This window comes from Mustelus asterias, chromosome 17 (genome assembly GCF_964213995.1).
Source record: "Mustelus asterias chromosome 17, sMusAst1.hap1.1, whole genome shotgun sequence".
Classification (NCBI taxonomy): Eukaryota; Metazoa; Chordata; class Chondrichthyes; order Carcharhiniformes; family Triakidae; genus Mustelus; species Mustelus asterias.
In genome coordinates, this window is record NC_135817.1 from 86,284,588 (window position 1) to 86,300,727 (window position 16,140).

The 16,140-nt window shown below is 48.3% G+C and overlaps 1 protein-coding gene across 1 annotated transcript in view; it reads left to right on the forward strand.

The window, feature by feature from the left end:
• Positions 1 to 16,140, forward strand: part of robo2 (roundabout, axon guidance receptor, homolog 2 (Drosophila)) — a 530,474-nt gene that overhangs the window by 488,687 nt on the left and 25,647 nt on the right. Inside the window, exons 23-24 of the mRNA XM_078233065.1 lie at positions 2,183 to 2,443; positions 9,033 to 9,241. Coding sequence (XP_078089191.1) covers positions 2,183 to 2,443; positions 9,033 to 9,241 — 470 coding nt within the window. The remainder of the gene's footprint in view (positions 1 to 2,182; positions 2,444 to 9,032; positions 9,242 to 16,140) is intronic.

Here is a 16,140-nt window from a genome sequence, read left to right on the forward strand (position 1 = left end):
AGCTGTTTGGGTGCACTGAGGGAGAATTTAGCATGGCCAATGCACCCTAACCAGCACATCTTTGGACTGTGGGAGGAAACCGGAACACCCGGAGGAAACCCACGTAGACACAGGGAGAACGTGCAGACTCCACACAGACAGGGACCCAAGCCAGGAATCGAACCCGGATCCCTGGCGCTATGAGGCAACAGTGCCAATTACTGTGCCACCATGCCACCCAGAACTCTGGTTAGGCCCCATTTGGAACATGACATGTGGGTCTAATTGAATAGATCTTTCAAAGAGCTGGCACAGACACAATGGGCCAAATGGCCTCCTTTAGCTCTGTGAGATGTTATGACATGCTGAAAAAAGTCACCGCAGTAAGCATGTGAAAGATCATGGCTTGAGGGTCTCGACAGCTCCATTGCTTTGCAATGAAAAAAGATCGCTTGATAATTGAATAGAAACCTCAGAATTTGTTGATTCTCAATTCCAGTGATTCAATTACCCAAAGTGTATTTGTGTTTAACCTTGGCAGCAATGAATAGGGGGGGGGGTCACTGACTAAAGGCTACTTAATATTTGGGGCGACTCATTCCGATAATGCTTCAATTAAACTCCATCCTGCAGTCCCATCACCTCAGCTTCACATGCAGCTCAGTAAATTAGGATTCTCCCAGCTTGTAAATTTTAATTACTTAACTAGAGAATATTCCACAAGACTAGGGTGTTAAATCAAAAACAGAAAACTGCAGATGCTGGGAATCCAAAAAAGAAGCTGAAACTGCTGGAAGACATTTATGACACTTGCAGACTGGGCGAAAAATCTGCAAATGTTTTTATTCATTCGTGGGACATTGGCATCGCTGGCTCGGCCAGTATTCATTTCTCATACCTAGTTGCCCTTGAACTGAGTGGCTCACTTGGCCACTCACTTAGCAGGGGCGGCACGGTGGTACAGTGGTTAGCACTGCTGCCTCACAGCGCTAGGGACACTGGTTCAATTCCGGCCTCGGGTCACTGTCTGTGCCGAGTCTGCACGTTCTCCCCACGTCTGTGAGGACTTCCTCTGGGTGCTCCAGTTTCCTCCCACAGTCCAAAGATGTGCTGGTTAGGTTGGTTGACCATGCTAAATTGACCCTGAGTGTCAGGGTAAATATGTGGGGTTACGCAGATAGAGCCTGGTTGAGATTGTGGTCGGTGCAGACTCGATGGGCCGAGTGGCCTCCTTCTGCACTGCAGGGATTCTACAAAGAACAAAGAACAGTACAGCACAGGAAACAGGCCCTTCGGCCCTCCAAGCCTGTGCCGCTCCTTGGTCCAACTAGACCAATCGTTTGTATCCCTCCATTCCCAGGCTGCTCATGTGACTATCCAGGTAAGTCTTGCATTTCAGGGGGCAGTTGAGAGTCAACCACATTACTGTGGCTCTGGAGTCACATGTAGGCTAGACCGGGTGAGGACAACAGATTTCCTTGAAGGACATCAGTGAATCAGGTGTTTTTTTCCAAGAATTGATGATAATTTCACAGTTTTCAGTAGATTCTTAATTCCAGAGATTTTTTATTGAATTCAAATTCCACCATCTACTGTGGTGGGATTCGAACTCAGGTCCCCAGAACATTGTCTGAGTTTCTGGATTAACAATCTAGCAATAATACCACTAGGCCATTGTCTCCACTCAATGTCGGCAAGCGTGAAGTTGGATAGGAAGAATAGGAACCGATGTACTCCTTGGAAAGTTAGTATCTAAGTCAAGTAGAGACACAAAATAATCTGGGAGTGCAGATCCCCAAATCACTGAAAATGGTGACACAGGTTAGTAAAACCCTTAAGACTCTTAAAACCCAACTCTTTGCACCAACACTTTGAAAAGCTTTCAAGCACCTTTCGTAATGTCTATCAGCTTCGGCGGATCAGTGTCAAATTTTGTTTGATAAAACGCGAATGGAGTAGGGATATTGGGGTAGGGCCTGCTTAGGATTGTGGTCGGTGCAGACTCGATGGGCCGAATGGCCTCTTTCTGTACTGTAGGGTTTCTATGATTCTATGAATGTCCTGGGGAGTTATTACTATATTACGGATGCTACGTAAATGCAAGCTTTTGTTGCAGCTGATATCTTTACTAATGATTGTTCTCTTTCTCCATCCGCATCCTCCCCCCCCCCCCCCCCGCGCCCTTATCCGATGTCAATCGTAGCTATGACAGCGATGGCTGGTGCCCCCCGCCCCCCGTGAAGAGCTATCTGCACCAGGGCATGGAGGATGAGCTGGAGGAAGAAGACGATCGCGTGCCAACCCCCCCGGTCCGCGGAGTGGCCTCCTCGCCCGCCATCTCCTTTGGCCAGCAGTCCACAGCCACCCTCACTCCCTCCCCCCGCGAAGAGATGCAGCCCATGCTCCAAGCCCATCTGGATGAGATAAGCAGGGCCTACCACTTCGATATATCAAGACAAGCCTGGTAAGTCTGGAACATTCTGGAGAGAACATGCACCGAAAAGATATTGACTGCATCCATTGCCCATTCTCTGAGGCTAGTAGAATGGGCAGATAAATGGCAGATGGAATTTAATGCACAGAAATGAGGTGATACATTTTGGTGGAAGGGATAGGGAGAGGCAATATGCACTTCATGACATAATTTGGACTTTCTAACACAGTTCTAAAGAGTGAGCAGGGACAGTGAGACCTGGGTTTCATTGCGTGGGTCTTTCAAATTGGCGAGACATATGGAGAGAGTGGTTTCCAAAGAAAGTGAGATCTTTGACTTCATACATAGAGGCATTGAGAACAAAAGCATGGAGATTATTCTGAACCTGAGTGTCACACCTAGTTCTAGAACCATAGAACTGACAGTGCAGAAAGAGGCCATTTGGTCCATCGAGTCTGCACTGACTCTCCAAAAGAGCATCTAAACCAGGCCCTCCCTTCCGCCCTATCCCCATAACCCTGCACATTTGCCCTGACTAATCTACCCAACCTACACATCTTGGGACACGAAAGGCCAATCCACCTAACCTACACATCTTTGGACTGTGGGAGGAATCCCACGCAGACACGGGAAGAACGTGCAAACTCCACACAGTCACCCAAGGCTGGAATCAAACCTGGGTCCCTGGTGCTGCGAGGCAGCAGTGCTAACCACTGTGCCATCCTAGAACAGGGCTGTTACTTTTTGTATCCTGACTGATATCTATGCCTTAATCAACACTGGAAGACGTGCTGTGGGAGGGCTGGAAAATCCCTCCCAGTATATGATTGAAAGCTCAGTCTCTCTGATCTCTGCTGCCAATTTCACAATGTTTGTTTACACAAGTTAAGTGGTTAACAGAGTTTGTGTTTTTTCTTTTTAGTACTTTAAAGGGTCCAGATGATTGACACTTTTATTAGTTTGTAGTGAAATGGCCTTTTCCAACACAGGAGAAAATTATGAATGGGTTACTTGTTTTCAAGCTTTTTCACATACATTCTGTTGTCACCTCAGGGTTCCTTGATTCTAGGCAGTGTAAATGGGTCAATGGACATGGAAGTGCCATAGCTTGGCAGGAGGGGCCAGGGCGGTGGGTGGAAGGGCATGGATAGCATGAATGGGGTACGAGGAGTTATTCGAAGGTGAGAGGTTGTGAGAGGTGAGGGCCAGAGGGGCTTTGTGCTTTAATTTTAAGTGGGACGAAGTTCCACACCTGATAGCCCCTGTGGCTGCCACCAAACTCTTTCCAAGTCAACCGGTCCAACTTCAGCCCGCACCTTCCCCCAGCACCGCCGCCAATGAAGATCTTGCATTTCTGGCACTCTCTCCCAAGACTCCGGAATGTTCCTGATTCTCACTGTCTGCCTCAAGAACGTAAACATGATGTGGAGATGCCGGCGTTGGACTGGGGTAACCACAGTAAGAAGTCGCAGTAAGAAGAACGTAAATCCAGGTCTGGATCTCGGATTGCTCATTCATGGAATTACACATCATGTGCAGCTCAGATACGGCTCATTCAGCCCAATTGGTCCATGTGAGCGTTTACACGGAGGGATAAATAATGCCCCTGGACACTGGGGAAAACTCTACTCTGAGATAGAATATATAGTAACTTAAACTGATTATCCCTGAACAGGGAAGTTTAATTAACTGCCTGAACCTAAAGTGTGTAACAGAACATGGCTATCTAAGGCCGAGATCTCAACTGTGCAGATTTTAATTCACTAATGCAGACCATTAAGTTGGTAACTGTGATTACGCAGCATTATGCTGCCTGCAATTATATTTTTTTGTGCAGTGTAACCTTTAGTTTGCACAGATTAGATTTTATTAGCGTCTTCCTGAAAACCAAATTACTGCTCCTGAACTAGAACCAATGTTGTTGCTACTCAATGGCCTGTGTCTGTCGAGTGAGGCTTTTTAAACCGCTAGGCCCATTAATGACCTCCTTTGTGTTTACTAACTCTGCGCAGAGGGAGAAACAATTATCATATTATCACACAGCGCAGAAAGAGGCTATTCAGCACACCTTCATAAAATCCCTACAGTGCAGAAGGAGGCCATTCGGTCCATCGAGTCTGCACCGACCACAATCTTACCCAGGCCCTACTCCCATAATGCAACATATTTACCCTGCTAATCCCCTGACACGAAGGGTCAATTTAGCATGACCAATCCACCTAACCTGCACATCTTTTGACTGTGGGAGGAAACCGGAGCACCCGGAGGATACCCACGCAGACACAGCGAGAATGTGCAAACTCCACACAGATAGCGACCCGAGGCCTGAATTGAACCCGGGTCCCTGGCGCTGTGAGGCAGCAGTGCTGCCAGTGTAAGCTCTTTGAAAGAGATGTTCAATTAGCATGACCTCGCCCGGTACATTTTCCTGTAATAACTATATCCTTTCATCTCTGATCATTTAACATGGCATCAAGATTATTCCGATACAATAGGGTATCTGAACTGGCACAATCTGTGGGCCAATTGCACGGCTTTGCAAACATCTCCGATTCAATGTCCTTAATTTTAACGTCGATATATTATTTGCAATGGCTATTTCCACTTGCAGTCTTCATTTTAAGAAAGTTGTATTTGTGTCACGAGGTATCACTTTGCTCCATTTTATCTACGCTCTTACAGGGACACCACTATCTGCCAAGAATACCCCCACCAATCTCACCAACCCTTGTCTGGCTGCCCTTATGTGTGGCACCTGCTTCCGATCCAATCTCGAGGCTGTGTTCTTTTTTCATTTATTTGTGGGACATGGGCGTCGCTGCCTGGTCAGCATTTATTGCCCATCCCTTGTTGCCCGAGGGGCAGTTGAGAGTCAACCACATTGCTGTGGCTCTGGAGTCACATGTAGGCTAGACCAGGTAAGGACGGCAGATTTCCTTCCCTAAAGGACATTCGTGAACCAGATGGGTTTTTCCGACAATCGACAATGGTTTCATGGTCATCAATAGATTCTTAATACCAGATTTTCTTTTATTGAATTCAAATTCCACCTTCTGCTGTGGCGGGATTCGAACCCGGGTCCCCAGAACATTAGCTGAGTTTCTGGATTAATAATCTAGCGATAATGCCACTCGGCCATCGCCTCCCTATTTCTTCCACACTCTCCTACAGCAGGGGTGTGAGTGAGCTGAGGTAATAGGAACTGTGGGGCCTTTGCTCCAGGGCCCCACTCCAGGCAGGCATCCCAAAGTAATTGGCCTCATACGTAACTGTAATAGATCGAGGGCGACTCGATGTAGCTTGAATCAACAAAGGCTGTAATGCCAAATAAAGAATAATAGATATACAAGGTCAGGTTAAATTACAATGTGACTGCTCTATTCGACTACCTAAATCGATTGGCTGAGCTTTCCAACTTGACAATCCATAGGATCAGCACCGATCACTTGGCCCTTGGGAAACACCCCCCTCTAAAAGGGCCAGGCTGTTACAGGAACAGACAGCGATGGTTCCATCTCTCAGGAAGGTCCCAGAAGTGGTGGGCGGCAGGGTTGCCAACTCCTCCAGGATTTTCCTGGGGTCTACAATCTGTTAGGACCCAGTAAGGTTGCCAGGTGTTCCTGGAGGTTTCAGCAGATGACCTGCCAATGCCCCACCAGTTGGCCACCTCCCTGTGCCACAACCAATCGGATAGGAAACAGATTCTTTAACATCCTATTAATATATGTTTTAATTCTCTCACAAGATGTGGGTGCCATGGGCAAGACCTATCCTCATTGCCCATCCCTAAATGCCCTTGGGAAGGTGATGGCGAGCAACCGTCTTGTCAACTGAGTTGACTTGAATGGAATTGATTTATTATTGTCACATGTACTGGGTTACAGTGAAAGGTATTGTTTCTTGCGCACTACACAGACAAAGCATACCGTTTATAGAGTACATGGAGGCAAAGGAAAGGAGGGGAAAGAATGCAGTGTTACAGTTACAGCTAGAGTGGCGAGAAAGAGGGGTTTATTTATTTTCATTAGTGTCGCAAGCAGGCTTACATTAACACTGCAATGAAGTTACTCTGAAAATCCCCTAGTCGCCACACTCCGGCGCCTGTTTGGGTACACGGAGGGAGAATTTAGCACGGCCAATGCACCTAACCAGCACGTCTTTCAGACTGTGGGAGGAAACCGGAGCACCCGGAGGAAACCCACGCAGACACGGGGAGAACGTGCAGACTCCGCACAGACAGTGACCCAAGCCCGGAATCGAACCCGGGTCCCTGGCGCTGTGAGGCAGCAGTGCTAAGCATCATGCCACCGGGAGGGCGTTTAAGAGTCAGTCACTTATGTTCAGAGGCACATCGAGGCCAGTATACCAATCCAGTAGTTCCATGCTCACTGTTACTCACTTTTTAATTCTAGATTAATTTAGTTAGCTGAATGAAAATGGTCTGACTACAATGACGAAATGTGTATGAATTCATGCTCAGCTGGTATTGCCATGAGGTTACCGCCTCCACACGTTATAGTGTTAGTGGAACAACCTTTACCCCCATCTCTAACATTTTAAACACTTGGATGGAAATGTTCAGAGAAGATGATAATAGAACAATTTTGTTTAACCCCACCGATAATTTCTGTCCAGTATTTTGCCTGCACCACTTCCCTGGGAATTAACCTTCGACTCCTGTTGAGTTCAGGAAGGTTGGTAGCCCTAGAACCCGACACAACCTCAACCTCAACAACTTTCCAGAAGGTTCTGACTGACTCATATCATTGGAGTTACGGCAGGGTGTCCAGCAGAACCCTCCCGCCTAGATAATTCATGGTCTCGCTGTTTAGGATGGATTGTGAAGGATGGCTGTGGAGAGGCAGGAGGGGTACTCAGCGAAGGTCTGGACCTTGAGGAAGTTGGGCCGGTTGACTTGGAAAGAGTTTGGTGGCAGCCACAGGGGCTGTCGGGTGTGGAACTTCGTCCCACTTAAAATTAAAGCACAAGGCCCCTCTGGCTCTCACCTCTCACAGTGCTGAAGGAGGCCATTCGGCCCATCAGTTCTGTATTGACTCCCGCCCTATCCCTGTAACCCCACACAGTTACCATGACTAATCCTCCCCACCTATACATCTTTGGACACTAAGGAGCAATTTAGCATGACCAATCCCCCTAACCTGCCCTTCTTTCGAGTGTGGGAGGAAACTGGAGCACCCGGAGGAAACCCACGCAGAGATGGGGAGAATGTGCAAACTCCACACAGACAGTCACCTAAGGCCGGATTTCTCGGAATCACAGAATTCTACAGTGCAGAAGAGGCCCTTCGGCCCATCGAGTCTGCATCGATGCATGAAAGGCCCTGACCTGCCCACCTATCCCACTTGCCAGCACTTGGCCCATAGCCCTGAATGTTATGATGTGCCAAGTACTCAGCCAGGTACTTTTTAAAGGATGTGAGGCAACCCGCCTCCACCACCCTCCCAGGCAGCGCATTCCAGACCGTCACCACCCTCTGAGTAAAAAGGATTTTCTTCAAATCCCCCCTAAACCTCCCACCCCTCACTTTTAACTTGTGTCCCCTCGTAACTGACGCTCTGGTGAATCTCCTCTGCACCCCCTCCAGTGCGACCACGTCCTTCCTATAATGTGGCGACCAGAACTGCACACAGTGCTCCAGCTGTGACCTCACCAAAGTTCTATACAACTTCATCGTGCCCTCTCTACTTTTGTAATCAATACCCCGATTGATAAAGGCGAGTTGTGCTGTATGCCTTTTTGAACCTGAGTCCCTGGCGCTGTGAGGCAGCAGTGCTAACCATTGTGCCGCTGTACCGTAATATTGACAGGAAACACCCTCACGCCTGTCTATCCTGTGCCACACAACAACATCTTACAGACATTCCAAACCCCACTCCTGGGACAGATGGAAAAACGTATTAAAAAAGAAAACAGGCTATTGGGGGAATAAATGGAAAATTCCTCTCTGACCCCATTTGACGGTTAAACAGAGGGGGAATCACTCTGGACTATAGCAGTAAAAGATGGAGAGGGAGAGGATTTCAGATGTCCAGTTAATTCTTTCAACATCTAACTGCACAGTTCCATCCTCAGCATGTACCAACTCCAAAAGTGAGTCCATATCACTCAAAATTGAAATAAAATCAAGAAATAACAGGAGGTGAAGATGCAGGCGTTGGACTGGGGTGGGCACAGTAAGAAGTCTCACAACACCCGGTTAAAGTCCAACAGGTTTATTTGGAATCACAAACTTTCAGAACGCTGCTCCTTCATCAGGTGGTAGCTATGATGTGGAGCTGCCGGCATTGGACTGGGGTGGGCACAGTAAGAAGCCTCACAACACCCGGTTAAAGTCCAACAGGTTTATTTGGAATCATGAGCTTTCGGAACGCTGCTCCTTCACTCACCTGATGGCTCGTACTACCAAATAAACCTGTTCGACTTTAACCTGGTGTTGTGAGACTACTTACTGTGCCTTCATCAGATGAGTGATAAAGGAGCAGTGCTCCAAAAGCTTGAGATTCCAAGAAAATAACAGAAACTGTGTTTAAGGGAGCGTTGGGTTCGTATAATGATACTTTTGCTCTTTATGATGGCTTTTTTCTCTTTCCTACTGCAGGCAGATGCAAGGAAACTCTCTCCCTCCTCAGGCCCCGGCTCTCCCCCTGGGCTACATCTCTGGCACATTAATTTCAGATATAGAGACGGACTTGCCTGATGAGGATGAGGAAGAGGAGGACGAGGATGCATTGGAGATGGCCAGGCCTCTGAGGGGAATAGCACACACTCCAGGCTCCAGCCTGGACAACCTAGATAGCTCAGTGACAGGTAAGCGCATCCTCCCCCCTGACGAAAGGTGTGGGGCGAAGATTTAGCCCATTGCCAAATTGAATGGGCATCCAGGAAATGTGGATTTTTGATTCGGTAATTACTGAGATGTGGATTTATTTGTTTCTAACTCTTTCTCTACAGGAAGAGTTTTGCAATCCTCCGTGGTTCTCTGGTGGGGAAGGGGCCCATTAAAGTCCCTGGGTATCCTTCCCACCGCCTTCTGACCCACCCTCGATTCAGCTGAGGCCTCTCAGTGGCCATTTATTGACCATTGGAGGCCAGCTGCCCCTCAATTTGGACTCTGTGGGAGGAGTTCAGGACCGGGGAGAAGGCTGGTGGGCCACCTTGCTCGGGTGGGTAAGTGGAGGTGCGGGAGGGGCGGGGGTTGGTGGCACCTCCCTCAAGAACCCCCTTTCCAGAGTAGGAACGACCCCTGCCTTCTCTCCCAATGCCAGCCCCTGGCCGATACTCGCTCCCCTGTGACATCCCCATCAAGGTCCCCCACCTCCCATCCCTAACTGTTAGACAATTCCCCACCCCCGCATTCACCTGGTCCTAGATTCCGAGACTCTGGGGATCACTTGTAGTCTCTCTCCCCTCTGGCAAACCAGATTATCTGGCAGCCTGAGGCGGGACTCAGGCCGATGTCCTGCCTCTGGCTAATTAATATTTCATTGTGTTGTAAATGGCTGTGGGGCTGGTGTGATTGGTAGGATGCATTTCCCATTGATCCCTTGACTAGTGGGGCATGAGCTTCCACCATCCAAAGTATCCTGCCCCATAATTGGGCGGCATGGTGGCACAGTGGTTAGCACTGCTGCCTCAAAGCACCAGGGACCCGGGTTTGATTCCTGGCTCGGGTGACCGACCTCCTGCATCTGCGTGGGTTTCCTCCGAGCTCCTGTTTCCTCCCAAAGATGTCCGGGTTAGGTTGATTGATTGGCCATGCTAAATTGACCCTATTATCAGGGGATTAGCAGTGTAAATATGTGGGGTTACAGGAATAGGGCCTGGGTGGGATTGTGGTCGGTGCAGACTCAATGGGCCGAATCGCCGCCTTCTGCACTGTAAGGATTCTATGATTTTATGATGCGATGATAATTCTACCTCTCCATCGCTGGTTCTCCACCTCTATCACATTCTCTATCTCTCTATCTCTCCCTACCTTGCTAATACCTTTCTATTTGTCTATTTATCTCTCAATCTATAAAGTTTATTTATCAGTCACAAGTAAGGCTTACATTAACACTGCAATGAAGTTACTGTGAAATTCCCCTTGTCGCCACACTCCGGTGCCTGTTCGGGTCAATGCACCCTAACCAGCATGTCTTTCAGAACGCGGGAGGAAACCGGAGCACCCGGAGGAAACCCACGCAGACACGGGGAGAACGTGCAAACTCCAGACATACAGTGTCCCAAGCCGGGAATCGAACCTGGGTCCCTGGCGCTGTGAGGCGGCAGTGCTAACCACTGTGCCACCGTGCCACCCATACCTCACCCTCTGAAGGTGTTAGTGGTTCATTGGATTGCACACTCACTTCTCACTCAGAGAGTTGTGGATTCACAGTCTTGAGCACCCTAGCTGACAGTTCGGTGTATTACTGAAGGAATGCTGCAGTGCCTGAGGCGCGACCTTTCAGATGAAAATTTAAACCTCTGCATCCTTCGAGGGGGACATTAAAGATTCCACGAACACTGTTTCAAGGGAGAGTTCTCCCCAGTGTTGTGGGCTAAAATTTATTCCCCCAGTCAACAGATTATCTTGCCATTTATTTCATTCCAGTTGTTGAGATCTTACTGTGAGAAAATTGGTTCCATTCAAATCTTTTCTTAATTCATTTATGGGACACGGGTGTCGCTGGCTGGGTCAGCCTTTATTGACCCTCCCTAACTGCCCTTCACTTCAGAGGATATTTGAGAGTCAACCACATTGCTGTGGATCTGGAGTCACAAGTAGGCCAGACTGGCATGGCATATTTGGACACCCCGCTAAGAACATTTTCCTTCCCAAAAGGAACCAGATGAGTTTTTGCAACAGTCAACAATGCTTCCCTGGTCACTGATTGATTTCTAATTCCAGATTTTTATTGATTTCAAATTTCACTACCGACCGTAGCGTGATTTGAACCCAGGTCCCCAGATTTTGCCCTGGGTTTCTGGATCACTGGTCCAGCTGGGACTGGCAGATTGTCTTACACTCAGGGAGGGGAGGTGGGGGTTCTTGATGGGGATGTCACAGGGTACGGGGTAGGAGCTGGCCTTAGGGGAAGAGGCAGGGGGTAGTACAATGGAAAGGGGGTTCTTGAGGGAGATACAGTGGCATGGTGGTTAGCACTGCTGCCTCACAGCGCCAGGGACCCGGGTTCGATTCCCGGTTTGGGTGACTGTGCAGAGTTTTGCACGTTCTCCCCATATCTGCATGGGTTTCCTCCGGGTGCTCCGGTTTCCTCCCTGGTCTGGTTAGGTGTATTGGCCATGCTAAATTCTCCCTCAGTGTACCCGAACAAGGGCCGGACTGTGGCGACTAGGGGATTCTCACAGTAACTTCATTGCAGTGTTGATTTAAGCCGACTTGTGACACTAATAAATAAACTTTTTTAAAAACAGTAACAATACCACCACATCACTGCCTCCCTCAGTGACAAGCACTGAGGGGAATCTGGAGAGAATGATGATGACTCAGGGCTGACTTTTCCAAGTGTCAGGAAATCATTCATTCAATCTGGGTTAAAAATCTGCAATTAATCTGCAAATGCAGTAAAACTCTCCCAGCTGTGGTCGGCTCTTTGAGATGATGACAGAATGAGGACGGCTTTGCTGCTGTACACACCCTTCCTCCCAGCCTCACACCTGTCATCCGAAAATCAAAACTCATCACACAACAGTAGCCTGACTTTATATAGCGCCTCAAACGTAGTAAAACATCACAAACTGCTTCACAGGATGGCATGGGGGCAAACAGTGGTTTGCACTGCTGCCTCACACTGCCGGGGATCTTATAGAGGTCTATAAAATAATGAGGGGCATAGATTAGCGAGATAGTCAATATCTTTTCCCAAAGGTAGGGGAGTCTAAAACTAGAGGGCATAGGTTTAAGGTGAGTGACGAGAGATACAAAAGGGTCCAGATGGGCAATTTTTTCACACAGAGGGTGGTGAGTGTCTGGAACAAGCTGCCAGAGGTAGTAGTAGAGGCGGGTACAATTTTATCTTTTAGAAAGCATTTAAGCAGTGACATGGGTAAGATGGGTGTAGGCAGATATGGGCCAAACGCGGGCAATTGGGACTGGCTTTGTGGTTAAAAAACGGGCGGCATCGACAAGTGGCGCTGAAGGGCCTGTTTCAATGCTGTAAACCTTTATGACTCTAAGACCCAGGTTCAATTCCAGCCTCAGGTCACTCTGTAGAGTTTTCATGTTCTCCCCGTGTCTGTGTGGGTTTCCACCGGGTGCTCTGGTTTCCTCCCACAGTCTGAAAGACGTGTTGGTTGGGTGCATTGGCCGTGCTAAATTCTCCCTCAGTGTCAGAGGGATTAGCAGGGTTTGTGGGAATAGAGCCAAGGTGGGATTGTTTTCGGTGCAGGCTCGGTGGGCCGAATGGCCTTGTTCTGCATTGTGGGGATTCTACGATCAGAAAAATACCGACGATGAGATGTATTAGAAGACTATAAAGCACAGGTGACCAACAATTTACTTGATGAGGTGGGTTTTTCCAGAGTGAATAAAAGGAGGAAAAAGAGGGAGGGAGATGAGGAGGTTTAGGGTGAGGGATATTCCAGAGCTCAGAGTTCAGGTAACTGAAGACAAGGTCACCAATGGTGAAAATACTAAAATCGGGAATGCACAAGAGGTCACAGATGGAGGGATTGATCAGAGTCTCTGGTTTTCAGAGGCTCTGGAGGAGATCTGGGATGTTTGTCCTGGTCAGCCATGCTTGAGGCAGAGTACAGCCTCTCATGCTGTGGCCCCCGCCGCCTAGCGACCTGTTCCAGCAATAAACTAGCATTGGAAACATATATTGCTCATGCCTTGTCTGCCTCATGTGCCACTGGGCATGGAAGGGAAAGGAGGTGGGGCTGGAGCAGGTTGGAGAGATTGGGAGGGGCCAAGCGGAATTTGAACATCAGGATAAGAATTTTAAAATCAAAAAAAGGCTGGAAGCCAGAGAACCTCCATGGGTGATGGGGTCTTGGGGCAGGTTAGGATAAGGGTAGCACTTTTTGTTTAATTCAGATTTACAAAAGGTGCAAGATGGGAGGCCGATCAGGAGAGCATTGGAATAATTGGGCGGAATTTTATAACCTCGCTTGCCCCAAACCCTTAAAATCCGACCCAAAGTCAACGGACCTTTCTATGGTCCGCCCCTTGCATGCTCCGTTTCCTGTGGCGGGCGGGAGGGTAAATTTCTGGCCATTGAGTCTGGCGGTAACGCTGTCTGGGTGACAGTGGGGAAGGCACAGATTCGGGCTACTCTGATTTGTCAGGGTCTTTCACTAGTGGCGTTGTCTGCCCGCTTCGAGAGTTGACCATTCAAGCCAGATGGAGAGTGGTGTTCAGGAATATCTCGAAGGCATCCACCCCACCATCTTCATCATCCTCAGTGTCCCCATTGATGCGCGATTAATCCACTCGGGAGGCTGGATCGTACCCGAGAAATAAAGGCTTTTATTAGCAACAAGAATAAAGCATACTGCTTAACAATACAATCCCAGACTAAAGGGTCACTAGGAAGTGCAGTGACCTTTATACTCCTATAGGAAGGCGGAGCCAACCGGAGTGTACCACAGAACAATGCCAACAGGTGGAACACCCCAACCCTAACCCCAACAGTAACAAGAGTAACATATGTACAAGTACCCATAGTGATAACCATCTATGGTTCACCACACCCAGTAAACATCAACATAAAGGATTCTGTTAGTCTGGCTGAAGATGTTTGAGTGCGAGCCTTGTAGAGTCCGTGGTACCCGGCATAGGTTCATCAGTGCCAGAGGGAAATAAATAACTGGACAGGAAATGAAGCGAGAGGCAGATTTTTCAATTGTGCAGAATTTGCTCAAAAAGGTCTTTGGTGTTTCCAAGGCCAGTGGAATTCACACTGTCCATTGGCTTCCAGTTGGCCATGTTCAGTTGTCTCGGCAGGTTCTGTATGTAACCAGTAGCCGCCGTATGCATTGTGTAAGTCTGGAAGAGGCAATTTGAGGAGATATAAAGATCAATAAGTCTGATTAGTTTCTGTGTGTGTGAAACACATCAACCCCCTCTTCACTTAACATTCATCACCACCCCCCCCCCCCCGCCCCCCCCCGCCCGCCCCTCCGCCTCTCCACACCACCTCCCCACAACCTCAGCCCCCAACTCCTTGGGCAAAAACAGGACCTGCCAGAAATTGTAGGGATTGGACTTCTGAAATTTGGGTCCTGGCGTTATCTCCGTGTATTCAGGGGACAGAGAAGGTGGAGCTTTATTCTGTATCTAACCCCGTGTTGTAACTGTCCTGGGAGTGTTTGATGGGGACAGTGGAGAGGGAGCTTTACTCTGTATCTAACCCCATGCTGTACCTGTCCTGCGAGTGTTTGATGGGGATAATGTAGAGGGAGCTTCACTCTGTATCTAACCTCATGCTGTACCTGTCCTGGAAGTGTTTGATAGGGATAATGTAGAGGGAGCTTTACTCTGTATCTAACTCCATGCTGTACCTGTCCTGGGAGTGTTTGATGGGGACAGTGTAGAGGGAGCTTTACTCTGTATCTAATCCCGTGCTGTACCTGTCCTGGGAGTGTTTGATGGGGACAGTGTAGAGGGAGCTTTACTCTGTATCTAACCCCGTGCTGAACCTGTCCTGGGAGTGTTTGATGGGGGACAGTGTAGAGGGAGCTTTACTCTGTATCTAACCCTGTGCTGTACCTGCCCTGGTAGTGTTTGATGGGGGACAGTGTAGAGAGAGCTTTACTCTGTATCTAACCCCGTGCTGTACCTGTCCTGGGAGTGTTTGATGGGGACAGTGTAGAGGGAGCTTTACTCTGTATCTAACCCCGTGCTGTACCTGTCCTGGGAGTGTTTGATGGAGACAGTGTAGAGGGAGCTTTACTCTGTATCTAATCCCGTGCTGTACCTGTCCTGGGAGTGTTTGATGGAGACAGTGTAGAGGGAGCTTTACTCTGTATCTAACCCCGTGCTGTACCTGTCCTGGGAGTGTTTGATGGAGACAGTGTAGAGGGAGCTTTACTCTGTATCTAACCCCGTGCTGTACCTGTCCTGGGAGTGTTTGATAGGGACAGTGTAGAGGGAGCTTTACTCTGTATCTAACCCCGTGCTGTACCTGTCCTGGGAGTGTTTGATGGGGATAATGTAGAGGAAGTTTTACTCTTTGTCTAACCCCGTGCTGCACCTGCATTGATAATGTTCAAAGAGACAATTTAGACGTAGTTTTGTTCTGCATTTTTAAACTGCATGGACCAGTAGCAACCAGGAACGATTAAATGATATGAATCATGGTGTCAAAGTGCTGTTAAAACCCAACAAAAGGAAGCTCGACGAGTTAAGGGACAAGGTTTTCTGAGCACATTATCTGATCAGGCAGACAAACTATCTGAGAGTCTTGTATAGTTCCGAATCATGCAGTGTCATCCTCCCCTCTGAAAACACTCTCAGTCCAAACTCTTCAGAGTCACAATGAGTCACAATGTTCACAGACTGAAGGATCTTTGCAAATATTACACGCTTGTTAAGGAAGACATAGAGGCTCCATTTTATCTCATAAAAATGTTAATATGGCAATTAGCCGAGGCATAATGGTAGATGTGCGTGCTCCCTGTTGGTTAATGGATCTGGGAATGCGCATTCATGGATCAGGATACTTTTAGCCTGAATAGGTGCCTGAAAAAAATAGATGGGC